Raw genomic sequence first — 27426 nt, 5'->3', positions numbered from 1 at the left:
TTTAATAGAGTTGCATTGATATCTTTTGTCTTTATATCACATAGGTATCCCCCATATTCCTTCTCTCTTACTCTCCCTCTTTTAATTGGAAAGAACATTGGAACTCAAAATTGTCTTTAGAGATTAGCAAAGCTGTGCTTTACTCCTAGAAACTATTGGAACATGACTCTAGCAAAATGTTTGTTGTTCTACCCAGCTAGCTGAAGAACGGATTGGAAACATAAGAACTGTCCGAGCTTTTGGGAAAGAAATGAATGAAATAGAGAAATACACCAGCAAAGTGGCTCATGTGATGCAATTAGCAAAGAAAGAGGCATTTGCTCGGGCAGGCTTCTTTGGATCAGTAAGTAAATCACTTTTTGGAGAATGTAAAGAGATTGTATCATGTTAGAATTATGGTGGAAATATGCAATCTTCTGGCACAAGTCTGAGAAGATCATTTTACGTCATGTCCAGGTTGAAGATCCTTATATTTAAAACTCTGAATTGAGGGAAAAAACCCAAGAATAAATGGAGACTGGAAAGCATATATATATATATATATGAGAGATTAAGACAGATGAGAATTACAGATTAATAGAACAGACTAGTGCTATCCACAGTTAACACTAAGCATGTATATCTGAGAGGCAGCAGGACATAGTGAACAGAGATCTGGTCTTGGAGCCAGGAAGGCCTGCATTCAAGCCATGACCCTAACCCATCCTCACTGCTGCAAGGCAGGGTACTGAACCTCTCAATGTTTTAGACAGTTTCTTAAAAATCTAAGTCAAAGAGAAGATACCAGTCTATGCTTGTAGAGAAAATTCTTCACCAGAAACCCCCTGTCCCATTGAAATCACAATTCCAGTCCCCATCCAATTACTTACACACATGCATACATGTAGATAAATAGATAGCACCTAGGTGGCACAGTGGATAGAGTGCTGGGCCTGGAGTAAGGAAGACCTCAGTTCAAATATGACCTCAGACACTTACTAGCTGGGTGATCCTGGGCAAGTCACTTTACCTTGTTTGCGTCAGTTTCCTCATCTGTCAGATGGAGAAGGAAATCCTCATCTGGAGAAGGAAATGGCAAACCACTCCAGTATCTTTGTTAAGAAAACCTCAAACGATGTCAGAAAGAGTCAGACATAACTGAATAACAACACGCGCATACACACACACACACAGATATCTATGTGTGTATGCGTGTATGTATGTATATGCACACATATATATCCCCATCCTGTATGAATGTGTGTGTGTGTGTGTATATGTATGTATGTAATATATATATGAATTTCCCCACCCCACATTTTTGTGTGTATATATACACATTCTCGCATATATATGCACACATACATTCATGCATATGTACACATAAATACCTTGAAGTAACAATAAGTGTCCCCTACAGAGTTATCCCTTGTCTCAAAGAATAAAAGAGGAGAGGAGTTAAAGCATTTCAGTGAAACAAATCAATCTGTCAATGATATCTGACAAAATATTTAATATTTCCTAGTCCCTTGTAAAAAAGGGACAGAAGTACATTTTCTCTATTCTACTCCAAGGCCAACGCCATTAGGGTTTGGTTTTTGTTTTCATTCTTTCCACCAAATTAAGTTTTATCTTTATATTTTGATGATGATAAGATTACTTCCAATATTTACTCATAGATGGCATTTGAGAAAATATTTTTGTTTGCAGTTGTTTACTAATCAGAATGCTTTATGATGACATGCTCCATTTGTTTGTTCTGACTTGATTTCTGTGTATTTTTCCTTTGACAGACAGGATTTTCTGGGAATCTGATTGTACTTTCTGTCCTCTACAAAGGTGGATTGCTGATGGGCAGTGCCCACATGACAGTGGGTGAACTTTCTTCCTTCCTAATGTATGCTTTCTGGGTTGGAATAAGCATTAGTGGTAAGTAATATAAAAAAGATTTAAAAAATTCAACACTTAAATGATGGACTTAGAGAGGAAAAATTAACTAATCATACATGAAACAAAACCCAATGATTCGTCACTTACTTCCATCTAACTTTTGCTTTGACCTGCCCTATCAAAGCTGTCTGTTTTTGCAGCTGTCTGAAAAAAAAATACCTGTCTGTCCTGCCTAACTGAAAGTAAACAGGACTAGCACTAGGCAAATTGTAAAGTCAAAGAAGTTTCCTTTCCTGCCCTTCTTCTCCCTCAAGCCCACCAGGGATCCCTCTGTGTACTTCTGAATTCCCATGCCTTCCTGCCTTATTCACATCCTCCCTCATAGCCAAGTTTGGGAAGATCTGCCAAGTAGTCATAAATACTTGTTGAATGATTGGCTGCTTATGCTTTTACTACAGCTAAGTTAGAGTAGAGTGTAACCTTAACCTAACCCTTGACTTCTCTTCCTCCTTTTGCACCAAGATTCCAAAATGTATATTGTTTGTTTGTTTCTTGGCATTATTTTAAAGTAATGATTTTTCAAAATGTAACATTCTAGACCCTCAATCCACTGCCTCCTCTATTATTTTTCATTCTGATTATATATTTTACAACATAGAAATGTGTCATTAGAATACAGCCTTCTTATTGTTCTTACAGTTATTGTTGTGAGTATACATATGTAGATGGGATACTGTGGTAATGAATGTAGACAGACAGAGGATTTGGTGATTCATAGAGTTATCAGACTTTGTCATGGATATTTCTAGTACCTGACTACTCATTCCAGCCTGGCAAGTTCACAGATAGTTCACATCCTGAAAGGTTGGAAAATGCTGCCCTATCTTTTCTGGAATCCCTTGTTTTAGCCATTTGATTAGAGTATGGTGCTATGGAGGCCAAGGTTATAAATTATCTCCATTTCATCTCATGGCCACATAGCCTATCTCAATTTTGAGATAAATGAATGCATGAAAAAGCATTTATTAAGTACTTACTGAGTGCTGTGCTAGGTGCTGGAGATAGAAACAAACAAAAAAATAAGACAGTCTTTGCTCTCAAGAAGCTTAAATTCTAATGCGGAGAAAAGAAGGGAAAGACCGAGGAGTCACAGAGACAAAGAGTTGATCTACAAGGCCATTATTTGACTTATTGTCATAAGAAGTATTTGGTGAAAGGTTGTGTTCAGTAGAAGAGCATGGTGACACAGGAGACCTAACCATGCAACTAACTAGCTATGGGACCTCAGTTTCCTCAAGTGAGAAATAAAAAGTGTGAACTAGATTATCTCTGAGGTCCCTTTCACCACTGATGCAAGTGTGTCTCACTTTGTGCAATCAATAATCTTTGAAAAATAGATGCATTTGATTTTGGCAAAGTTTATTTTAAATGCTTTAAGAAGACTTGGAATTTATGAGAATTCTGTGGTGGGCCTATGAAACAAAAACCCTTTCTGGACTGATTTCTTATAGGAACCTAAACTTTAAAAACATTATTGCTTAAAGCTAATGTACATATGCTAGAAAGACAACCCCAAGCACACACCCTACTAACAATAAATTAGTAATATCATGCAAAGGACAATATGTTTGTTTAAGAGACCCCTAAGTATTGGTGCTTTCACAATGTGGCCTAATTAAGCCAACTGTCCTTTACCCACTTAATGGATTGGGTCAATTGTGTCTGGCTTAAACATCCTTCTGGTAGAGCATACAATTACTGAGGGGGAAGGTTGTAAAATGTATGTTCTGTCAGTTAACACTGGCCTCTGGGGTTTTTTATTATTGAATACTAATTATGTGATGCTTGGAAGATAATTTATGAAGAGGTTGCTTTGAGATTTGTTCTTTTAAAATTCCTTTTTTTTTTGAGAGTGGTGGTTCAGATATGCAGTTTCATTGGTATGGGATAATGGTTCTCAACATTTCTTATATCAAACTCCTTTAAACTCTTCAAAAAAAATTATTGAGGTCTCCCCAAAGAGCTTTTGTTTATGTTGATTATAGCTATCTGTACTTAGTGTATTTGAAACTAAAACATCTTAGTATTATAAAAAAAATTTTGGTCTTGCAGATCCCCTGAAAGGGTTTCAGAGACCCCCAGTTGATCCTGAACCATACTTTGAGAACTACTGGTACAGGGAATCAGCAGTGATGAAATTCCCTTAACCAACATAGATCAGTTACTGCTCTGCACCCCAGAGTATTAGAAAATTTTCTGGGGCACTGAAAGATTAGTGATTGCCTAACATTTACTCAGTGAGGATGTGTTAGAGGTCAAACTTGAACCTGGGGCTTTTTGACTCTGAGACTGGTTGTCTTTGCTTCATGACATGTTGCCTTTTTTTTTTTTTCATTTTCAATTCTTACTCTATAGAAATGAGATCTTCATGATTTCTTGGCCTTTTCTTTAAACAAATTGGAAAGTGTTATATACCTTTTAACTATGAGGAAAGCAAAACAATTTTTCTATAGGAAGATTCTCTCTTAGCCTTATTTTCCTCAATTGTAAAATGAGCTCTTCTCATGCTCTTCTTTTAGTTAAGAAGTATAGGGTAAAAACACACATACAGACACCTGCACACAATGCAGTTAGGTTTTGGGCCAGCTTACCGTTTTTATGTCTTGCTGATATTACTTTAAAAGAGCTTTTCTAAGAAATAAGTGGGATTATAGGATGAGAATCATAAGTTGTACAAGGGCATGAGATTTTCAGCTGAAGTTCTGATTACATAGAGATGCTGATGTTCCTAGAAGTTTCTGGAAAATCATTATTTCTTGATGTTATATTTCTAAGTTTGTATTTCTTGTTTTTCCCCCCAGGCCTGAGTTCTTTCTATTCAGAGCTGATGAAAGGCCTAGGTGCTGGAGGACGCCTCTGGGAGCTCCTTGAGAGAAAGCCAATACTTCCTTTTAATGGTGGGTTTACATTGAGTTCTCTTGGTATTTAAAATGGAGTTGGTTCATCAGATGTGACTTTTGCCCCAAGTTGGATTTTCTGTTTAAATGATTTATGTCTTGCTTTCTATTTCAGAGGGTGTTTTATTAGATGAAGAAAACTTCCATGGTGCTCTAGAATTTAAAGGAGTCGATTTTGCTTATCCAGCTCGCCCAGAAGTGAAGATTTTCCAAGATTTTAGCCTTTCAATTCCATCTGGATCTGTCACAGCTCTGGTTGGTCCAAGTGGTTCAGGGAAATCCACAGTGGTATCACTTTTATTAAGGCTGTACGATCCTATTTCTGGTAAGTAATACATGTAGAGACTTTAGAAGGTAGAACCACTTTGGTCATTCAATTCTTTCCATGCCTACTCCGAGTGAGGACAAGCTGAGCGACCATAGGATCATGTATTTAGAGCTGGAAGGGATCTTAGAGGCTGTTGATTCCAGCCTTCTTTATTTACAGATGGGGAAAATGAAGCCCAGAGAAGTTATATGACTTGTCCAGGATCACACAGATGGTGACAGAGGGGTATTTGAACCCAAGTCTTATTACTTTTAAGTTGAGTATCCTATCCACTATATACCATGCTTAATCAAACTCCAGATGTCACTTTCCCAACAAAGTGATATCTTAACCAATATGGTAGCCCCTTGTGCAAGAATTCCCCAGTAGGCATAATACAGTTCTCTGTATTTTGCATCCTCACATTTTGAATGGCTCAGAACTGGAAGGAACTTTAGATTTCCCCTAATCCAGCTCCCTTCATCTCTTCACCTGTAACCTGAAATACACCGAAGTTATTATGGGAAGACGTTCCTCAATCTATTCAGAGAAAAATGGTCACTTCTCTTAGCCCCAGACAACTTTAAGACTGAAAACCTGCAGAGTAATGTCGAATATGCAATTCCAGAGGGAATTTCATAGTTCCTTATACCAGTGAAAATGCAGATCCAGACCAAAAAAGATATGTTCACACCCTTCTTTAGTGTAAAATGCTTAACTCAGGGACAGGAAGTTATTTTTAAGGTATAACCTAAGTCTTCTTAACAAGCTACAGCAAGCATGCTGCCCAACCCCAAAGCAAGATTATTGTGAGAAAGGGTAAAAAATATAATAGACTATATTCCTGGTGAACTTTTAAGGTTTATAGTACTTAGCTCATGTTCTTCATAATGAAAATGCTGCTTACTTCGCACATGGATTAGAGTATGATTTTAAATTCCTCCAGTCTAGAAGTCTGGAAACTGTTTTCATGAGCCGCACTTGTTAGCCTTTGAAATTAGAGATGGAAAAATGCAGTTGAGTCCAGTTCTCAGACACATTGCTAAAGTTCTGTGTCAGCCAAGAGTCCAAGAAAATCTGGACTCCAGCCATGGCAGCTCTCTCACTGACATAGTTATATATTTTAAAATTATACATGATTATCTTGTGTATTTTTTCTTTATGTCAGTCATTTAAATGCAATTTTGAGGGTTTTTTTGTAAATCAAATTTAAATTCAGAAAGTCTAGTTTTTCATTATTTTTGTTTACAGTTTAAAGTTTTATAACTTATTTTAAAAATGTACTTTAAGTGCTTTCAGCATACCTGGGCAGAGCTTATCAGTGGTTAATATCTTTGTTGTTCATTCATTTCAGTCATGGATGATTCTTTGTGACCCCATTTGGAGTTTATACAGCAAAGATACTGGAGTGACTTAGCATTTCCTTCTCCAGCTCATTTTACAGAAGAGGGATTGAGGCAAATAGAGTTAAGTGACTTGCTCAGGGTCATGAAACTAGTAAATGTCTGAGGCTGGATTTGAACTCAGGAAGTCTTCCTGACTTCAGGCTCAGTGCTCCGTGCACTATGGCGCCACCTGCCTGCCCTTTTAATAACTTATGATATTAATTACCACCCAACATAAGATCAGCTCAAATCTCTATTACTATCCTGAAATATTTGAGCCTTTTATTTAACTTTTCGTACTTTGTTTTATTTTCACAAAGACATTTCTATCCTCTCTGACAGTGGGGATTCTATATGCCACTTGGTATCCCCCAAGTCCACCTAGCACAGCCCTTTGAATATAGGCGGTTGCACCATAAATACTTGTTCATCTTATCTTAGTTTGAGAAAACAAAAAAGCTGAAGCTTTCTGACTTAGGGCTTCACTGATTCAGCCTTGTTGGCTGGCTGTGTGTCCCATGGCTCCTGCATGGGACACCTTCATACCAATGCTATGCTGAGCTGGCCTAACCCATTGCTGTATTTTGTGGCCATTTAAATCAATAAAAGACTTAGTTGGCTCCTGGTGTGTTCAGATGGAGCTTTCCTGGGCTCCACTTGAGGCTTTTTCCTTTGTAGAACCATCATATTGAAAAGTTGCTTGCTCTTTCCACGAATTTTTGAGTTCAAGGATTCCCTGCCAAAGAGAAACTAATAGTTGGAGGCAGTGTGATGTAGTGGAAAGAGCACTGGCAGCAGAGGTAGTAGCAGACTTTGTCTCCTACTACCTGTGTGACTCTGGACATTCATTTAACCTTTCTGTGCTTGTTCTCCTCAGCTGAAAGTGAGGGGGTCGGACTAGATGTTCCCCTTAAATAAGAAAGCTACGATCCTATTGTGTTTCCATAATATAACGTGAATACAAATTTGGGGCTCATTACAATTGTGAACAAGTGGTACAGTGTCTTATGTAGATCATGGGTTATTTTTCCTCTGTCTCAAGAGAAAGGGATATACTGAGGGGTATCAAAAAGTGACCAGTTAATTAAATGTTTAAATCCAGAGTTTACGTCATCCCAGATGAGGACAAGAGAACATAACCTTGACCTTTGTTTCTAGAGGTGTATTTTTATAACTTTTCTTACCATTGTCAACAAATACTGACTGAAGGATGCTGCCTTAGGCACTTAGGGTCTGGAGTTAATTTTGCTAGCTAAAATTTTAGGTTCTCTTTGGATTTGATCTATGGAAAAACTTAAGTCTGAAACGTCCCCACGGAATTCTTCTTATATGTATTCTGGGTTGATCATTAGGATCAAGAAATTCTTCAATTCTTCCTGATGTATGTTCTTCCTTCTCTCTCCCTGACTTTGGAAAAGGAACTATCAGTGTCGATGGTTGTGACATCCGTCAGTTAAATCCGGTCTGGCTGAGATCTAAGATGGGGACGGTGAGCCAGGTATGGCAGTGATGACAGTCTGTTCCATTTTTCCTGTGGATTCTTTCATTATGTTCCTTTGCTGTCATTTGTTTTTAATCTAGCTTGCCACCTTCCTGTAAGGAAAGAATAGAAGTTTCACTGAACAGTTAAGCCACTGTCTTTTGTTTAAGCATTCAAGAAATACAGTACCTTGAAGCGTGGGGTTTCTTTACACAGATGTAACACTACTTTTTTCACTGGGTACTAGAGGAAGTGATACTTCTACAAAGCAGTCAGTCTTGAGGACTAGGAGAAGAATTGAAAGGGCAGTCAGTATCTGTGCAATGACGAAAGAGTGAAACTTGTATTCTGCCTCCTGTTGCTTCTTCCAAAATCACTTTTTATTTGCTTTCTCTGTCACCAGATCTTGTTCTGGATAAAATGCTTCAAAGATTAGCAAGCAAACTAGATGCAGAAAATGTGTCTTCTCACAGGCAGGGGTTGTTATTGTCAGGTGTGGCCAGGTATCTCCCCATTTCCCTTTGCTTTGAATCAAAGCCAGGCAGTTTTGGACAGGCATTGTCAGGAAAACCAAAATTCTTATAATTGTCCAAGATCTGCCAGCTCCCTGTTGCTGGAATGACTGTTGGTAAAGTTATATGAGAGAAGAGCTGTGACTTCATTTATTATGTAGGGAGCCCCCAGATAAGGAAACTTCCCCTACCGATGTACACCAGTCCTTTCTTTCCAACTTACGGCCTTAGACAATGGCTAGAGCCCCTGCCCACTCAGCCATTATGGGTCAGAGGCAGAACCTGAACCCTGGCCTTTCTGCCTCTAGGGTCCCCTCTCTGTTCACTACAGCAGAGATGTCAGACTTTAGGCCTGCAGGCCCCTATTGTGACCTGAATCAGATTGAAATATAATTAGCAAATATTTAGCAGAAAGAAATAAAAACAACAGCAACAATAAGATGTGGATTACATTCCATTTTTTATTCTCATTTTATGTTCATTTTAAAATTTATTTATTTATTTTATTAAATATTTCCCAATTGCATTTTAAAACATTTTTAACACTCATTTTTTCAAGTTTCTAGTTTCAAATTCTTTTCCTTCTTTCTGCCCCTTCTCCACCCCTTGAGAAAACAAACTAGATGGTATTGATTACACATGTGAAGTCATACAAAACGTATTTCTGTATTAGCCAGATAACATTACATTTTAAAACTAAGTCAATATGGGGCTGGCAGGGATGCTTTTGTGTGCGTTAGTGGCCCTGTTTCTACTTGAATTTGATACCACTGCACTATAACCATGCTTCTTCTCAATAATAAATAATAACAGGTAACATTTACGTAGTACTGCAAGGTTGGCAAGGCGCTTTGCATCTATTTTCTCTTGTTTGATCCTCACAGCAATCTTGTAAAGTAGGTGCGATTGTTATCTTCATTTCACTGGCGGAGGAACTAGGCTCAAAGTGAAGTGATTTGCCTAGGGATCATGTAGTTAGTAAGTGTCTGATCCTGGATTCGAATGCACATCTTTCTGACTTCAAGTGCAGCACGTGTCTACCGCTCCATGGAGTTTAGATTTGGCTTTCTTAAATAAAGCCAGCTATGTGAATTCATGGAGGACTGCAAAGTAGGAAGAAGAAAATAATAATATCTTACAGTTCCTTTATGAATGCTTATTTTTCTTTAATAAGAGCTGAATATGTCATGCTAACTGAATAGCGGCTATATTTCAACCAAAAGTTTAACTACTTAAGCTCTATTGTTTCAAATAACAATCTGCCAGTGCCTGAGATAATGTAATATTCTTAATGAATTAAATTTGTTTTGCAATTTTCATGCCTCGGTTATGTATAATAAAATGACAACATTTGCATAATGCTTTATGTTCACATAGCATTTTCATGTATTTACAGTCTCTCATTAGATCCTCTCAATAATCCTCTGAGATAAACAGAAATACAGCCTTATGATCTCTGGTTTGTTTTTTGTTTCTTTGTTGAGTCATTTCACTTGTGCCTGACACTTTATGACACCACTTGGGGTTTTCTTGGCAGAGATAGTGGAGTTTGCCATTTCCTTCTCCAGCTTATTTGACAAAGGAAGAAACTAAGGCAAACAGGGTTAAGTGACTTGCGTAGGGTCACATAGCTAGTAAGTGCCTGAAGCCAGATTTGAACTCAGGAGGATGAGTCTTCCCGACTGCAGGCCTGGCGCTCTATTCACTGTACCACCCAGCTGCCCTAATCTCTGTTTTTACACAGGAGGAAACTGAGTCTCTGAGAGATAAAGTGACTTGCCATAGATCACATTCCCTGAAGCCCACCATTTGGAATAGGGAGTACTTGTGCCCCAATAGCACATTGAGAAAAGAAAAATTGTGGAACGGTGAAGGGCTCGGTTGTGCAGGAAGGTGGTACAGAAGCTTAGTTTGTGAGTGTAGAAATGGGACACAGAGCTCTCAGTTCCTCAGTGGCTATACTGTTGATATTCCTGGCACTGGTAAGTGCAGAACCTAGAAGTGGGTGAGTGTTGACATATGTATGTCTGCCAACATCAGGAAGTAGCTGACACTAGTTTAAAGTTCCACTGAGGCCTGTCAGTCTTCTAGTAAAGTAAGTTCATTTACCTCACCTATCAATTGCCTTCCCTTACTCACTGTCACATATCCTGAGAAACTTGATGTGCAGCAGGCACTTGAAAGTATAAGCTTCATTATATTTAGCAGAGATGTTTAGAGACCACTGCTGTATCTACAGTAAGTGATATGTTTGAATTTACAGGAGCCGATTCTGTTCTCTTGCTCAATTGCTGAAAACATTGCATATGGTGCGGACAACCCTTCCCTGGTGACTCCTGAAGAGATCCGGAAAGTTGCTGACATAGCTAATGCTGCTACTTTCATCAACAATTTTCCCCAAGGCTTCGATACTGTGGTTGGGGAAAAGGGTGTTCTGCTTTCAGGTATGTCTTTGTTTCCTTTTGAAGCAAAAAGATTGGTACTAAATTATTATTGCGCAATTTTGTGGCACTTTCTATTTGACAAAGAAGTTTGAGTCACTATATTTTGGTTTATAGTACGTTCCAGACTTTCTAGAAAATCTGTTACATACATTAAAAATAAGCACACAAAAATAACCCAAAAGGATCCATAAATAGTTATTACTATTTGGAACCCTTGGCCTTAAGGCCACAGATTCCCCACGCCTGATTCAAGATAAAGATATTTTGTGACTTGGCACAGTCTATGAGGACACAGATTCTAGAGGTGCCTAAGATAGAGTAACTTGCTCAAAGTGATGGACACAGTGAATCAAAGGCAGAATTGGGATTCGGCATCTTCTTTCCCTGGCCTGCGTTCTACCCACTGAACTAATAGGAGTTTGGTGGCTAGATAGAGAAGGCCCACCATCGTCTGTGCCAGATCCCTCCTGGAATGCTCTCACCTCCAGGATCAGATACAAAATCCTCTGGCTTTCAAAGCCCTTCATAACCTGGCCCCACCCTGCCTTTTCAGTCTTCTTATGCCTCACTCCCCTCTTTGTATTCTACAATCTACTGGTACTGGTCTCCTTGCTGTTCCTCACACAGGAAACCATCTCCTGACTGCAGGCATTTTCATTGGCAGTAACCCATGCCCAGAATTCTATCCTTATTCATCTGTCTCCTGGCTCTCTAACTAACTTCATGTCCCAGCTAAAGTTGTACCTTCTGCTGACTGCCTTTCCTAATCCCCCTTAATATTAGTGCCTTCCCTGAGATTATCTTTAATTTGTCCTGTGCACATCTTGTTTGTACATAGTTGTTGGCATGTTATCTCCTCGATTAGACTGTGATCTCGCTGAGAATAAGGACTGTTTTTTGCCTTTCTTCATATCCCCAGCACTTAGCACAGTACCTGGCATATAGTATGTGCCTGCTTAATAGAAGCTAGTTGCCCGACTACTGAGTTCCATTCTGGATGTCACACTTTAAGCATAGACAACATCTGGAGGATGGCACCCAGGAGGACGTTTAGTGTAGAAGCTGCCATGTGCACAGTAGCTGAAGGAATTAGGAATGCTTACCCTAAAGAAGAATGGGCATGGGGGAATTTGCAAAGGAACTGTCACGTGGAAAAGGGACCAGATTTATTTTGTATTGCTCTATATGGCAGATGGTATAAATGAAGAAAGCATTTACTCAATGCCAAGCACTATGCTAAGAGCTAGAGATACAAACAGAAAGGCAAAAAAGGCCCAGCTTCAAAGGGGTTCATATTCTAATTGGGAAAAACAACACACAAAGAGCGTTCAGCTGTAGGGCAGATGAAGAGGCCCTCGGTTTCTGTAGCAAAGGAGATAGCGAGGTCCAGTGGGTAGAACACAGGCATATAGGTATGGTGGCAGGTCAGATGTCAGTGCCAGATGTGTACAGGGTATTATTGCCAGGGCAGATGGTAAGGTCCATTGTTCCTCCATTTTACCAGGATTGTAGTTGGCTACTACTTGGCAATTTCATCTTTGGCAAAAAACTCAATATGTGATTGTTCAAACAGTTTGTAGTGGCATTAATTAATGTTAAAGTGTCCATAAGGTTGATGGTTTTCATTATTTATTACCAATAATAATAACATTAATACTTTCTATATGAATAGTAGTAATATTGGGCAGCTAGGTGGCACAGTCGATAGGATGCCAGACTGGGAGTCAAGAAAAACCCCAAGTTCAACTTTGGGCAAGTCACTTAACCTTGTTTGCCTGAGTTCTTCATCCATAAAATTAGATGGAAAAGGAAATGACAAATCACTGCAATGTCCTTGCCCAGAAAACCCCAAATGGGGTCACATAGAATCAGACAAGACTGAACAATAACAACATATCTATGAATATTACTCTTAACATTTTAAAAGTCCTTTCATATTTGTTCCCTCATTAATTCCACCAGTGCTTTGTCTTCTTCCACTGAGATGACTGATATTTGTACACTCCTTTTTATTTGTAGATTCTAGCTGAATATCTTAGGAAAGTAGGAAAAGATACACATTTCTGTCCCCTTTCTGGTTATAATGGTGCTGGAGGTCATCTGGTTCATTGGGTTTTGAGAAACAGTATGGTCCAGTGGGAAGTGTGCTGAATTTGCTTGGGACCAGATTCCTCCTCTGTCTCTAGTAAGCTGTGGACACATCACTTACTCTCTCTGGGCCTCATTTTTCCTTTTTTAAATGTGGGGGTTGAACTAGATGGCCTCTGAGGTCCCTTCCAACTCTAAATCTGTGATCTTATGATCTTTCTGGATGAATGGGAAAAGGGTAGGATGACAGCAAAGGTTGATAGCAGTCCTACTTTCTGTCTCTTTCCATTACCAACAAGCCTTTCCCCACTGTCCTCAAACATGCTTGCTTGCTTTAAACCAGAGTTTGAGGTGTTAGGAGAAGGAAATGAGAGCATAGGATTTAGAGCTAAAAGAGACCTTAAAGATGATGTCATCCCTCCTTTGTTTTTTTCTTTTTTAGATTAATTGATTTATTTTTAGTTTCAACATTCATTTCCACAAAATTTTGAGTTACAAATTTTCTCCCTATCTCTCCCCTTCCCCCACCCCAAGACAGCATGCAATTCTGATTACCCCTTCCCCCAATCTGCCCTCCCTTCTATCACTGCCGGCCCCCCCCATTCCCTTCCCCCTTACTTTCTTGTAGGGCACGTTAGATTTCTATACCCCATTGCCTGTTTACCTTATTTCCCAGTTGCATGTAAAAACAATTTTTAACATTTGTTTTTAAAACTTTGAGTTCCAAATTCTCTCTCTTCTTCCCTCCCCACCCACCCTCATTGAGAAGGTAAGCAATTCAAGATAGGCTATACATGTGTCATTATGCAAAGCACTTCCATAATAGTCATGTTATGAAAGACTAACTAGATTTCTCTCCATCCTATCCCCTTCCCCATTTATTCAATTTTTTCCTTTGACCCTGTCCCTTTTCAAAAGTGTTTGCTTCTGACTACCCTCTCCCCCCTCCTTTGTTTTTTAAATAAAAACTAATACACAAATAATTTGACTTGCCTAAAGTTACATAGCAATAGACTAAATTTTAATTCAGGTTCCATAATTCTAAACCCAAAACTCTTTCCACTACAAAGCATGTGAGCTGAAATGTTTTTGCACTCCATCAGGATCCTCCTCTACCTCCTACTGCTACCTGTGTACTATCTGACCTTTTAAGGAAAGTAGGGAGAGTAGGGCAAGGTGAGAAGGGAAGGTGTGATAGGTGGGTGCTCAGAAACACACACACACACACACACACACACACACACACACACACACACTCTCGCTCGCGCGCCCACGCACATACCCTTTTGCCCTTCTGTTCTGAAAAAGTTGAATCCTGATGATTTAATCCTGTCGGGTTGCACCTGGTCTATTTCACTAGTGATTTGTAACTAGCCAGAAAAATTTTGTTTAACGCTCAACCTTAAAAATTACTTTCATCATCAGGTGGGCAGAAACAACGTATTGCAATTGCTCGTGCTCTGCTGAAGGTAAGCCTGAAACCATTTGGGGAAATGTAAATTCAGTGGTTTATGGTTTGGAATATGGGTGTGAAGATAAAAGGCAAACATATAAAATAATTTGAAGGTTCTTGGCAGAGAATGGTAATAGTAACGGTGGTGGCAGTAGTGGGGTGGTGGTGGTGGTAACAATAAGAGTATTTATAGAATAATAATACATAACATGTATATAGCATTCACTGTTAAGTGCTGTACAATTATTATCTCAGTTGATCCCTCACAACAGTCTTGGAAGGTGGGTGGTATTATTTTCCCCATTTTACAGAAAAGGAAACTGAGGCAAACAGAAATATATGATTTGCTTTCTTTTATGTTATTATTTTTAATCAGATTATGTAGCCATTTAAAATTTATTGTCCAGAATGATATAAACTTAATTTATGCTATTCTGCTTTCCAGTTTGCTCAGCTTTTATTATCAAATAGGTAGTTGTTTCTTAGATAATTTATGTTTTTAGATTTATGAAACACCAACTTCTCATCAGTTCTTGTCGAAAAGGGAAGTGAGAGTTTTTAATAAATATTTCTAGCTTTTCTTTTTATGGAATTACACTTGATACTGTATACTTACTGCTACTTAGGTTTTTACCTACCTCCTAATTAAATATTTCCTTTCTTCAGAATCCCAAAATTCTTCTACTGGATGAAGCAACCAGGTGAGGATAATTGAAAAACATACACATTTTTTTTTGTTAGAATATATTCCAGCCTCAGCAAACACTTTTAATTCTGTGACACAAACTGAAAAATGCAAAGATGCTGTTCTTTCCATTTTAATTATTTTGTTTGGTCTTTATTGCAAACTGTGCTGCAGTTAGAAAAAAATACTCAAGAGAGACGTAACTTGTTGGTCTATTCCCCATCAAATACTTGTTGATAATTCACTTATATATCATTTTTCTTCCTCATTTTCAGTCACTCAAAGTAATGAGTTTTTATTTCTAAAGAGCTTTAAGGCTTATAGAGCACTTTCTTCCTAACTTTTTGAGGTAGGTAATATAAGTGTTAGCATGAGTTTTCAGATAGTTGAACTGAGAACTGGAGTGGTTTGCCCAAAATCACTCAGCTAAGTTTCAATCCAATGGTTTTAACCCTGGTCTCCTGGATCAATATTCCATGTTCTTTCCCCATTACACCATACTGCAAAATGCTTTTATTTACTAGTCTTTTCATGAAGGTAAGGAGTTTGTCAAGATTATTTTTATTTATAGCATGCTTCACTCAAGAACCATGAAGCAATTTTGGGTATCACAAAAATTCAGCTCTAACGAAAGAGTAGTACTTCACAATAAATACATACACAAGTATATAATATACATGGTCACTCAAATTTTATGAATAACATTTTGCTTTCTTTGTGTCTTTTTTCCCTCTGAAAGTGCACTGGATGCTGAAAATGAGTATCTCGTACAAGAAGCACTAGATCGATTAATGGAAGGAAGGACAGTATTGATTATCGCCCATCGTCTCTCTACCATTAAAAATGCTAACATGGTTGCTGTTCTTGATCAAGGAAAAATTACTGAATGTGGAAAACATGAAGAACTTCTTTCAAATCCAGATGGACTATATAAAAAATTAATGAAAAAGCAAAGCTTTATTTCAGCATAATGAAATATATAATTTACAGTAAATCTATGCCAGAGACATTAAAACAAAGCCACAGACAGGAAAAAAAAAGCTTGGAGGATATGTATAAAATCTATAATTTAAGCTTCAAGTTATTTGAAATATATATTTTTGCAAATTGTACAAAATACTGTTTTGAAACTTGCGTTCAAAACCTTTTTATTCAGAGTTTTAATAATTATTGTAACTTTCTAAATGTCTAAACCACCAAAATTATTTTAAGGTTTTATATAATTTCTTTGTCTTGTTATATACTAGAATATAGTGTGACATGTCATTTTCTGTTGTCTCTTGTTATATTCATTGGAAATATTGTCAAATAACAATTTTTAAAAGGGAAATTAAGTAAAAAAATCCTGATTACTATAGGCCAGTTTAATGTTCTGCTTGCTTCATGGCCAAACTGGTTTCTTGAGAGAGCTACATAAAATGAGAATGCAGCTCTTTTAAAAACATTATTTTATTGATTCTCTTTCCTTCCTTGTTATATAACTATTCATTCTCAATTATTGCTGCTGGCCCCCAGTAGACCCCTTCCCTTGTAAGAATGAATACTTAAGCAAAACAAATCAATACATTGGCCATGACCGATAAAATGCACCTCTTTTTTTTTTAACCTATAATTCGCCCCCCCTATTTTTTTTTAACCAAGGTGGCAAAGGCCGCCATTGCAGAAGGCAGACTTCACTGTAATTCCTTTGAAATTATGAAAGTCTTTGTATCGATCAGGGTTTTGATGTCTTTCAATATTGTTTCCCTTTTTCATTACTGTGGCCATTGTATTAACTGTATGTGCTAAGCCTTACCACATAATTTTAAGAATTATATATAAATTTAGAAACTTAACCTGGGTAAAGGGTAAGTTGATATTGTCACATTCTTCTTTGGTTTGAAGGGTTTGTGAATTTATTTGGAAGTACATGGGGCAGAACTGAAGAGGTGATATTTATTTTTAATAACTTTGTGTTATCCTGGAGAGCTTCAAAATAGGGGAGACTCATTCTATATATTTTTACTTAATATATATACATGTTAGTATGAATGCTTTGGGAAACAAGAAGAGAGCTGCCACCTAGCTGTCAGTTCTCCACTTGATATCCTCCAGTGATTTTACTTACATATACAATGGGGGCTTGGTGAATAACCTAAAAACTGGGTAATTTCTCAGGCAAACTAAAATTTTCAACTTTGTATATGCTGGTTAAATATCCTTGAATTTAAGGCTGAGATATTGAGATTTCCAATCTCGAAACATTTGGAGATCTTTCATTATTAGTTTCTTTTATAAGACAAAAACAATAATTACAATTAAAAACTAATCACTCTGTTGAATGTAAAACTTAAACAGCCCATTTCTCTTTCATGCATAGCAGTAATCTTATATTTCAAATTCCTAAAAACAAGGCTGAAAACCATTGGACTTATTTTCCATATCAGTGCCATTAATTATGCTTTTTATACTTGTTTTAAGTTGGTGATAACTAGGAAGTGATTTTTTAAAATGAAAGTTTTCGTACATGCTAGGTCTTCATTAATTTTCTTGTTGCACTGGAAGGCTGTATCTATGAGAGAGAAAGAAAGAGAGAAAGAGTTTGTGTGTGAACAAAAGTAACAAAAGTATCAAGAGCTACATTTTATTTCCATGTAAGAGAATTTATTAATAAATTGCCACATATTCTGAATCAGCAAAAAAATAGTACATCTGTGACAATCACTTTAACAAGATTTACCTGTATTCTTTAGTTTATATATGTCACTACTTTGGTCCTGCAAAAGAAAAAAAAAATTAAGCACAATTAAAAAGCTAATCTAAAAGGCTAAATCTCCTTATGCCATAGAGATATTTCCAAATGTGATCACTATATTTTATTTTCTAGCATTGCCCTATTCAGTTTTTTTCTGTAAACTTTTGTATCACGAATTAAAATTTATAACTACTAATTAGTGTCATTTCTTATCTAAGTGTACATTGGGGCACTGACTAGACATTCAGCTATGCAGATTCAAGCATAAAAACAAAAACAAAACCTTGCAATATGAATTAGAAAAAAAATAAATAGCAAAAATTTTTCCAATTTCCTATTGGAAAAGCACTCTTGCGCTGATACTTTATCAAGTAGATTATTTTTCTTTTAAAAATGGATTTTATTAGTATCTTTTTCACAAATCATGTATAGTATCTTTCTAGGTACCTGTAGTAAATATGTTGGGTAGTTGATTGCCATGGCAACAGATCCATTTACAGATTCTGACAACTTTTGGAGCCAGTAGTGTCAACTCTGAAAATAAATGACCAAAGAGTCAAAGGTTATACAGCCACTGCTAACTCTGGAAAATAAAATACCAGAGCGCTCAAAGAAGTAATGCCCCAACTGCTAGCTCTGACAAACCAAATAATTAACCAAAGAGCCACAGCAGCTCTGCAACCACTGTTAACTCTGAAAGTATCAAAGAACTCACACAGGTTATCACAACCACATTTAACTCTGAAAAATAAAATAAAAACAAAGAGCTAACAGGTTTCACAAGCAAAAAGCTTTCTTTGTTCTGTTGGAGAAGGGAAACTAGACACATGTGCCAGGGTTTTCCCTAGGAGATGACCCACTTTAGTGAAGCCAAACCTTGATACGTATAGCAGTGGCTGTAGAGTGAGCTGTAGCCATGACAATGAGGGATTTTGCTGCAGCAAAATTCATCCATAGGGTGAGCACAAAGGATTGTTATGCCAAGCTCAAGACACAGCTTGCTTGCTGGGCCTCAGCTCTGGAAAACAGGGTGTCTCCTAATGGTAAAAAGAGAGGGGTGGTCTTGGCATGGGGATTCTGACAATAGTCAAACATTTATTAACCTACTATGTGCCAGGCACTTTACTAAGCACTTCTGATATAAATACAAAAAAAGAGTGCCCCTGCCATCAAGGAGCTTATAATCTAATCGGGGAAGACCACACACACAAAAGAAAGCTGAAAAGGGGTGGGAGGAGCCAGGAAGATACTGGTAGTTGGGGGGAAAGGAGTATGGCGGAGAAGTCAAAGAAGTCCAAAATGAATGCTGCCAGATAGGAAATGAGGAGATGTCAGTCTTGTTCCCCTCCTTAAATTGAAGGGCGAAGATAACTTGGTTTGATGTATTTTTAATAGGATAAAACATCTGGAAGTTGAAGGATTTATGGTTTGACTGTTCAAAATGTGTTGAGAAACTAATATGAGTCCCAGTCCAAATCATGCCTAACAATTGTTAAAATGGTCCACATAAAGCTGAGTTGTTTTTAATTCTCCCATTAATGGAAAGGTTTCCCATTAGTCTGTACAATAAATTAGGTACTCTGTTAAACTATTTAAATGTTATCAAGCCTCAACCTATGGGGTCAGACTCAGCTCTGGCCTCCGAACACACACTTCCCCATCTACCCACATCCTGGCTAGGACAGATCTGCACAAATCAACTGTCCCCAAAGTAAACTCCAGTGGCTCTTTAGTGCCTCTAGGATCAAATACAAAATCCTTTGCTTTGGTTTTCAAAGCCCTTCATAACCTGGTCCCTCCCTACCTTTCCAATCTTCTTCCATTTTAATCCCCTCCATACACTTCCACAATCTGGTGGCACTGGTTTGTGCTGTTTCTTACACGAGACCTTCCATCTCCCAGTTCATCATTTTTGCTGGTTGGCCCCCATGTTCTCCCTCCTTACCTTGGCCTCCTGACTTCTTTCAAGTTTTCAGCTAAAATCACAGCTTACGTAAGAAGATTTTCCTGGTCCTACTTAAGGCTGGTATCTTCCCTCTGGGATTATCTCTAATTCATCCTGTACTTGTGTACGTTGTTATTTGTTGTTGTCTCCCCCATTAGAATGCGAGCTCTTTGAGTGTAGGGACTGTTTATGCCTTCCTTTATATCCTCAGAACTTGCCTGGCACACAGTTAAGTGTTTCACGCACACAATAAGTGCTTAAAAAAAAATGCCGTTTGACTGTCAAACCAGAGATTGAGGCAGAGCTATCATTGCTTACTGGAAAAAACATAATAGTCTATTATCCTATTTCTGCCAACTTTTCTCCTCTCTTCAATCTCTTAAAAAAGGCTACCTAGGCAAGAATAATTTCTCTGAAAGCTCTCACTTTCATTTCCAGCCACCTCAGCCTTCTCACTCCCCTGTCCCTTTTCCGCTCAACTTTCCCCTTCCATTTTGCTCTCCAGAATCTCGTTCTTTTAGACTTATCTTAAACCCTAGAAACTTGGCTTCCCCCAGAAGAGAGTTTCTCTGGTCACCATTTTCCAATCCTCATCGCAGTTTATTTCATGCCTCCTTCCCTCCCAGCACCCCTCTAATCCTGGAATAAGGCTCCTTATTCTTCATAGCCACTTCTAGACCCTGCCTTTTGATGTCATGGCTCAGCAACCTCTTGTACTTCACTCCTTTGATCTAAACAGCTCTAGCCAGATCCTTGTTATTGTTATCTCCAGGCACCTAGAGCCAGTCTACCCTCCACCCTAGCTCTTGCTCTCATACTTGTAGACTTCAATATGCATCCGATGTCTCCTCCAACACCTTGTCCTTTTTGTTAATCAATTCCAACTGCCATGACCTGGTACCTTCTCGATGTCTTGGTCACATACAGGGATGGTCATACTCTTGACCTCTCCATTACCACCTCTAACTATTCAGCATCTATGATCCAGAACTCTGAAAATCCTCTTACACTATAGCTTATTTTTTAAAATTTAATTTTCACTGCTGTATTTTGTTTTTACATCACTTTCATTTTAAAATATTTCCCTTCCTCTTCTACCTAGCAAGTCCTCCCTTGAAACAAAGAATTTTAAAAAAGGAAATATAAAGCAGTTCAACAAGATTAACAGCATATACAATGTTCTACATACATGGACCCCCTCCTTCACCTCTGTAAAGAAGTGGAAGGAGGGTCATTTTTAAAAAATCTCTTCTTTAGGGTTATACTTGGTCATTATAGTTGCACAAAGTTCAGTGTCTTTTGTTGTTCTTCCCATTTATATTTTTGTGGTCATTGTGTATGTTGTTTTGCTGGTTCTCTTTACTTTGTTCTGATCAATCATGTAAGTCTACCAGTGCTTCCCTTAATTTTTCATATTCATCCCTTCTTATGGCACATTAATAGTCCCTTACTTTCATACACCATGGGTTGTTTAGCCATTTCCCAATGGGTCTGTATCTACTTTGTTTCCTGTTCTTTGCAATACCACAAAAAATGTTGTTAGGAACATTTTGTCATATGTGGGACCCTTCTATCTTGACACACATGCCTAGCAGCAGGATCTCTGGATTAAAAAAAAAAGACTATAACTCCTTCTATTTCTTCTTCCACTTCACTCCTCCTCAATCTATTATTTGTCCTTCTCTCTACCTCCAAGCACCTCATCCCTCCCTCCTCTCCTAGTCTGTCACCATTGCTCTGGATTCACTTTCTTTATTGTCTCGATGTTATTAACTCATTCAGCTGTTTGCTATCCTTGGATCCCTTCCACATCACTGTTCATCCCTTTTCAAACTCCGTTCTTGGGTTGCCTCCATATCCAATTCCTAGTAAAGTGCTACTGCACACCTTTGGAGCTAAGCACACAAACCTAAAGACTGGATTTGCTACACATTTATGTTACATTTACTCTCATTGCTGCAAAGGAATCTTGTTGCCTTTTTTTCATTAATGGGCCATTGAAATGCCCAGAGCAACCATTCCAAACTTGTATCTTTTTCCCCTCAAACCACCTCCACCACCTGCTTCTGCCCTAAGCAGAGAATTATCATATTGCTGAAAAGACTAAAACTGTTTCATTAGGAGTTCTTTCCAATTCTGTGCCTCAAATGCCCTCAACTTCATTTCCCATTCTTTCCTTCTTTACTACAATATTACAGGAAGCAATGCCCCTTTCCTTGCCAAGGCTAAAACCCTCTACCTGTGCCCTTGATTTTATTCCACCATTATCTTCTCCCATCTTCAATCTCTATGCATTATCTTCTTAACTCTAAAAAAAAAATCCTTTACTTGACTCCATCAACCAATCAGAGAACATTTATTAAACACTTACTGTGTGCCAGGCACTGCATTAAGCACTGGGGATTCAAAGAAAAAGCAAGAGCAGGTCTTACCCTCAAGGACATGTATATTGATATATGTGTGTATATATACAGAGTAAATGGAAGATACTTTATGGTGGGGGGGGGGGAGGCTAGCGAGAGTGATGAGGAAAGGCCTGTTGAAGTAGCCTGTGGGCTGAATCTTGAAGGACTCTGGGATTCTAAGAGTCTGGGTGAGGAGGGGGAATATTCCAGGTTTGAGTTCAGAAGCACAGTCAGGAGATGGGCTGTTGTGTTTGAGGAGGAACAGCTACTAGACCTTCCAATTTCCTCCTGATAATGTTCTATATCCCTTTCTTTCAGTGAAATTCTCAAAAACCTCTTGCATCCACTTCACCTCCCTCTCAGTTCTCACCCCCTTATGATATGACTTCTGACTTGTTCTAAGGTCACCAATGATTGTCACCACATAGTCACCACAATTTTTTTTAAATAAATTTTTATGGTTATCTTTTATTTTCTTTTCTTTCTTGGAGGCAATTGGGGGTCACATAGCTAGTAAGTATCTGAGGCTGCACTTAAACTCAGGTCCTCTTGGCTCCAGGGCTGGCGCACCGTGCCACTGGCAATCTTTAGATTTTACATGAACTATATTTCCCAATATCTCTCCCTCCTTCCCTTTCCAGGGAGCCATGCCTTATAATCCTATATAGCCCTACCCTCTTCTCACTTCTTGCTCTGGGCCAAGCTCTAGTGCTTAGCACAGTGGCTAGCCCATAGTAGGTGCTTAATTAGTGCTCATTGACTGACTGGGTAGCTTTTGGAAAGAGCGTGTTAAGGAATTACTGTCTGTCCGCTCACCATTCTCACAACTTCCCGAAGACTGAAATTTCCCTAGATCAAAGCCTAACACATAGTAAGTAATCCCTTAATAAATGTTCATTCGTTTATTCATTCACACGGGCTAATCCCAGTGCTTTGAACATTGCTAAATGCCCGATAAATATTTGATGAATGAAGTATCCAACTACCTATGTGGAAAATTCCACAGATGCATTCTAGCCGGAAGGGACTCAGAAGTCAATCTGTTAATTTTAAGAGATGAGGAAACAGAGGCCGTGGGAGGATGAGTGATTTGCCAAGCCCACTAGCATTTATGTAGCCCCTACTATGTGCCAGGAACTGTGCTAAGCGCAGGGGACACAAAGAAGGGCAAAAGAGATTCCACGCTTCCAAGGCGTTTACTGCAGAACGCGGACAATTGCAAATGACTGCTCAAAAGAGATAGACGAAGGGGGGAATCCGCCCGATCTCGGGGTCAGGAAGTAACCTGACACCCGGTGTGAGGTGATGCGGTCCCGCACCAGGCTGGTAGCAGTGCCAGAGGAGAAAAGGGTCACAGAAGAGAGACCCAGGTAGAAAACGGAGGACTTGACGATCGATCGCCGGAGCTCACTCGGACACCGGGCGGCAGAATGTACGTTTGAACGCTGGCACTGTGTCCAGATCGCGCTCTTTCTACAGACGCTATCCAGCTGCCTCAGAAAGCCCGGAACAGTAATAAGAGCTTGCACTTACACGTTGCTTTAAGGTTTGCAAAGCGCTTTACACGTTAAGGGCTTTCCGTGGTGTCTCTTTTGACCCTCACAACCCCGTGAGGAAAGTGCTATTCTTATCTCCATTTTATAGGTGAGGAAACTGAGGAAAGGTTAAGTGATTGGTCCCGGGCTACACCGCTAAGTATTAGAGGCAGGATTTGAACTTGGGTCATCTGGTTCCAAGTTTAAAACTTTACAGATTGTCCCACCTCGCTACCTAGGGGAGCAAGTAGGATTTTTGCAAAGAACCCTTTTCCGTACATTGGCGGCTGGCGATGCCTCTCTTGAACTTCACGCGCCGCTTGCTCTCGTGGCTTCTGCCAAATCTAAAGCCTGGGGACCTTTCACAGGGCCTAGACTCAAGTTTGGATTCAGTCCAAGGGTCGCACTTGAGGACATAGAGGACCACAGGCTGCAGGTTCCTCCTCCCTGCCCCAGGAGGAACCTTCAGGGTCTTTGTTTAAAAACCACCGAGTTCTGCTGCCCATCTACAAGTGGGACAATCCAAGTTCCGGGATGAAGGAGGCGGGATTTCCGGAAGTTCCACTTCCGACCTCACTCCCGTAAAACGCGCACGCCAGGCCCAATCATGCGACCGGAAAGCACCAGCGGGCGCGGGCGTCATGACGTCATCTCAGCGCGCCTCGTTTTCAACCGGCCCGCGTTCCCTTTAGCTTTCGTGTTTTGGATCCATACAGCTCCGGTCCCGTCATGTTCCCTACTGCCTCCGCCTCCCCGCGGACCCCGGGACCTGGGGTCCGCAGGGGCACGTTGGGGGGAGGCACGCCGGTCTCCACTCCCCGCCCGGGGGGTAGGAAGGGCCTGACCCTGGGGCCAGCCGTGGGCTCGCCCGGGCTGTTCTCACCAGTTAGCCGCCGGAGCTCCCTGAGCGTGCGGTAAGTTGATTTCTTCTCCCCATCTCCTCTACCCACCCCACCCCCCCGCTTCCGCCACGTCAACCGCTGCGTGGACCATTTCGTGACATCCCGTGGGGCTGCAGGGGCAGCTTCCCCGCGCGCGTATCCCATGCCCTGCGCTGTTTGGGCTCCCGGAATGGGATGTCCAACCACCTTGGGGGTTGGGGGGGGGGCGGGGCGGCTGTGTCCCAGTGCCCATCCCTCAGCCTGGCCTGGCCCTGCCCAAAGAATGCTTGTGGCGCTGAACTGAGTCGTGCAATGAAAAGCGCACAGGAAGGTGTCCCTCTCTAAATCCCCCTCCCCCCGCCCATAAACCTTTTCACACCCACCACCTGTTGTTGAGTAGTCATAATGATCCATGTTGATTGAACTTTTTAAGGTTTACAAAGTGCTTTCCGCACCAAAATCTTGTGAAGTCCACTGTGCACGTATGGCCCCCTTTTTACAGATGCTCGAACTGAGGCTCAGCTTGTGATTGGCTGATAGTGATACAGCTGAAATGTTAGAGTCAGCACTCAAGTTCAGGTTTCCGGATTCCAAAGTCCAGAAGTTAGTCAACTGGCGTTTAATAAGAGCTTAAAATGTGCTGGTCACTGGTAAATCCTTAAGAAGCACACACGGCGGGGGGGATTGGGGGGGGTTCGTTGTGTGTGGAGACAGACGGCATGCAAATAACTAGACAAGATATAGGTACTTTGAGAAGATATTTTGAGAAGCTGAAGGCACTATCAACTAGGGGAACTGGAACTGAGAATTGAAGGAACTGAGAGGCAGTGGTAAGGAGGAAAACTTTGCAGGCGTGGGGGAAACAGTACAAAAGCACTGGAACGGAGTGTGGTGTATGAAGAGCTTTCAATAAATTAGTGTCACTGGTACTTAGAGTTCATGGAGAACAGTAAAGTATAAGATCAGAAAGGTCGGAGAGGACCAGCTTATGAAGAGCTTTAAATACCAGAGGTTTTTATATTTGGTTCTGAAGGTAATAGGAATTGTTCATAGAGCAGGGGGCTAACGAGTCTAGTCAGATTTATTCTTTAGAAAAAATAATAAATGGAGCTTAATTTAAAATGATAAGTGATACTTATCTAAAACTATCAGCACACATTATCTGTAATGGGAATAAGCTAGAAACCATCCCAATGCAATCAGGAGTGGAGCAAGGATGCCCATTATCACCTCTGTTATTCAGTATTGTACTGGAAGTGTTAGATATAGCAATAAGAGAAGAAAAAAAATTACAGGACTTAGAATAGGCATCAAGGAAACAAAGCTATCACTCCTTGCAGATGATATGATGTTACATTGAGAAAATCCTGGAGAATCAACTAAAAAACTTATGGAAATTATTTACAACTTTAGCAAGTTGCAGGATACAAAATAAACTCACATAAATTTCTATATATTACCAACTAAAGTCCAGCAGCAAAAGATAGGAAGAGAAATTCCATTTAAAATAATTTTAACAATATAAAATACTTGTGAGTTTACCCGCGAAGACAAATCCAGGAATACAACTATAAAACACTTTTCACACAAATAAAGTCAGCTCTATGCAATTGGAAAAATATTAATTGCTCACAGGTAGGCTGAGCCATTATAATAAAAATAACAATTCTACCTAAATTAATCTATTTTATTCAGTGCCATACCAATCAAACTATCAAAAATTATTTTACAGGTCTAGAAAAAAATAATAACAAAATTCATCTGGAAGAACAAAAGCTCATGGTTGTCAAAAAACAAACCCCAAAACGAATGAAGGTGGTCTAGCAGTACCAGATCTCAAACTGTATTATGAAGTGGTGATTATTAAGGAAATCTGGTACTGGCTACAACAAAAAAGGAAAATGTTGAATGTTGGAGGGGATGTGAGAAAACTGGGATACTATTGGTGGAGTTGTGAATTGATCCAGCCATTCTGCAGAGAACTTTACCCAAAGGGCAGTCAAACTGTATATCCTTTAATCAGGCAATACCACTGTTATATCCCAAAGACATAAAAAAAAAAAGGGAAAAAGCACTTATTTGTACAAAAATGTTTAAAGCAGCTCTTTTTGTGGTGGGTAAGAATTGGAAATCAAAGGGACGCCCATCAGTTGGGGAATGGCTAAACAAACTGTGGTCTATGATAGTAATGGAATATTATTGTGTTATAAGAAATGACAAGCAAGATGATTTCAGAAAAACCTGGAAAAATTTAGATGAACTGATGCACAGTGACGTGAATAGAACCAGAAGTTGTACCCAGTAACACAATATTTTTCGATGAAGAATTGTGAATGACTTAGCTATTCTTAGCAATACAATGATCCAAGACAATCCCAATGATGAAGCATACTATCTACCTCCAGAGGAAGAACTGTTATTGTTTGAATATAGACTGAAGCATGCTATTTTTTACTTTCTTTCATTTTTTTCTTTTATTTGAGTCTTATAGAAAATGACTAATATGAAACATTTTACATAATTGCACATGTATAGCCTATATCTACTTACTGTCTAAGGGGGGCGGGGAAGAGGGAGAGAAGAATAGAATTTAGACCTCAAAACTTTAAATAAAAATGTTAAAAAATTTGGGGGAAAAAAAGAAAAATTCATCTTGACAGCTGAGTGGAGAATGAGTTAAAAGGGAGATGTGAATTAGGAAGACTGGTTAGAAGGCTATAGCAGTAGGCCAGGTGAAAAGTGATAA

General features: G+C 39.2%; 2 protein-coding genes across 2 annotated transcripts in view; both read left to right on the top strand.

Annotated features, from left to right (window-relative positions):
- ABCB10 (ATP binding cassette subfamily B member 10) overlaps positions 1–18110 on the top strand; it is a 40179-nt gene extending 22069 nt beyond the window's left edge. The window contains exons 5-13 of the mRNA XM_036756445.1: positions 197–343; positions 1773–1908; positions 4731–4826; positions 4942–5151; positions 7937–8016; positions 10774–10954; positions 14468–14511; positions 15162–15196; positions 15920–18110. Of these exons, the coding sequence (XP_036612340.1) occupies positions 197–343; positions 1773–1908; positions 4731–4826; positions 4942–5151; positions 7937–8016; positions 10774–10954; positions 14468–14511; positions 15162–15196; positions 15920–16151 (1161 nt within the window). The 3' untranslated portion in view covers positions 16152–18110. The remainder of the gene's footprint in view (positions 1–196; positions 344–1772; positions 1909–4730; positions 4827–4941; positions 5152–7936; positions 8017–10773; positions 10955–14467; positions 14512–15161; positions 15197–15919) is intronic.
- Positions 18111–24427: 6317 nt separating this feature from the next.
- The window catches only part of NUP133 (nucleoporin 133), a 69392-nt gene continuing 66393 nt past the window's right edge, over positions 24428–27426 (top strand). Inside the window, exon 1 of the mRNA XM_036757187.1 lies at positions 24428–24713. Within this exon, the coding sequence (XP_036613082.1) occupies positions 24529–24713 (185 nt within the window). The 5' untranslated portion in view covers positions 24428–24528. The remainder of the gene's footprint in view (positions 24714–27426) is intronic.

The sequence above is a fragment of the Trichosurus vulpecula genome, chromosome 4 (genome assembly GCF_011100635.1).
Source record: "Trichosurus vulpecula isolate mTriVul1 chromosome 4, mTriVul1.pri, whole genome shotgun sequence".
Classification (NCBI taxonomy): domain Eukaryota; kingdom Metazoa; phylum Chordata; class Mammalia; order Diprotodontia; family Phalangeridae; genus Trichosurus; species Trichosurus vulpecula.
Note: the sequence above shows the minus strand (reverse complement) of the source record. Positions and strands in the feature narration are given on the sequence as shown.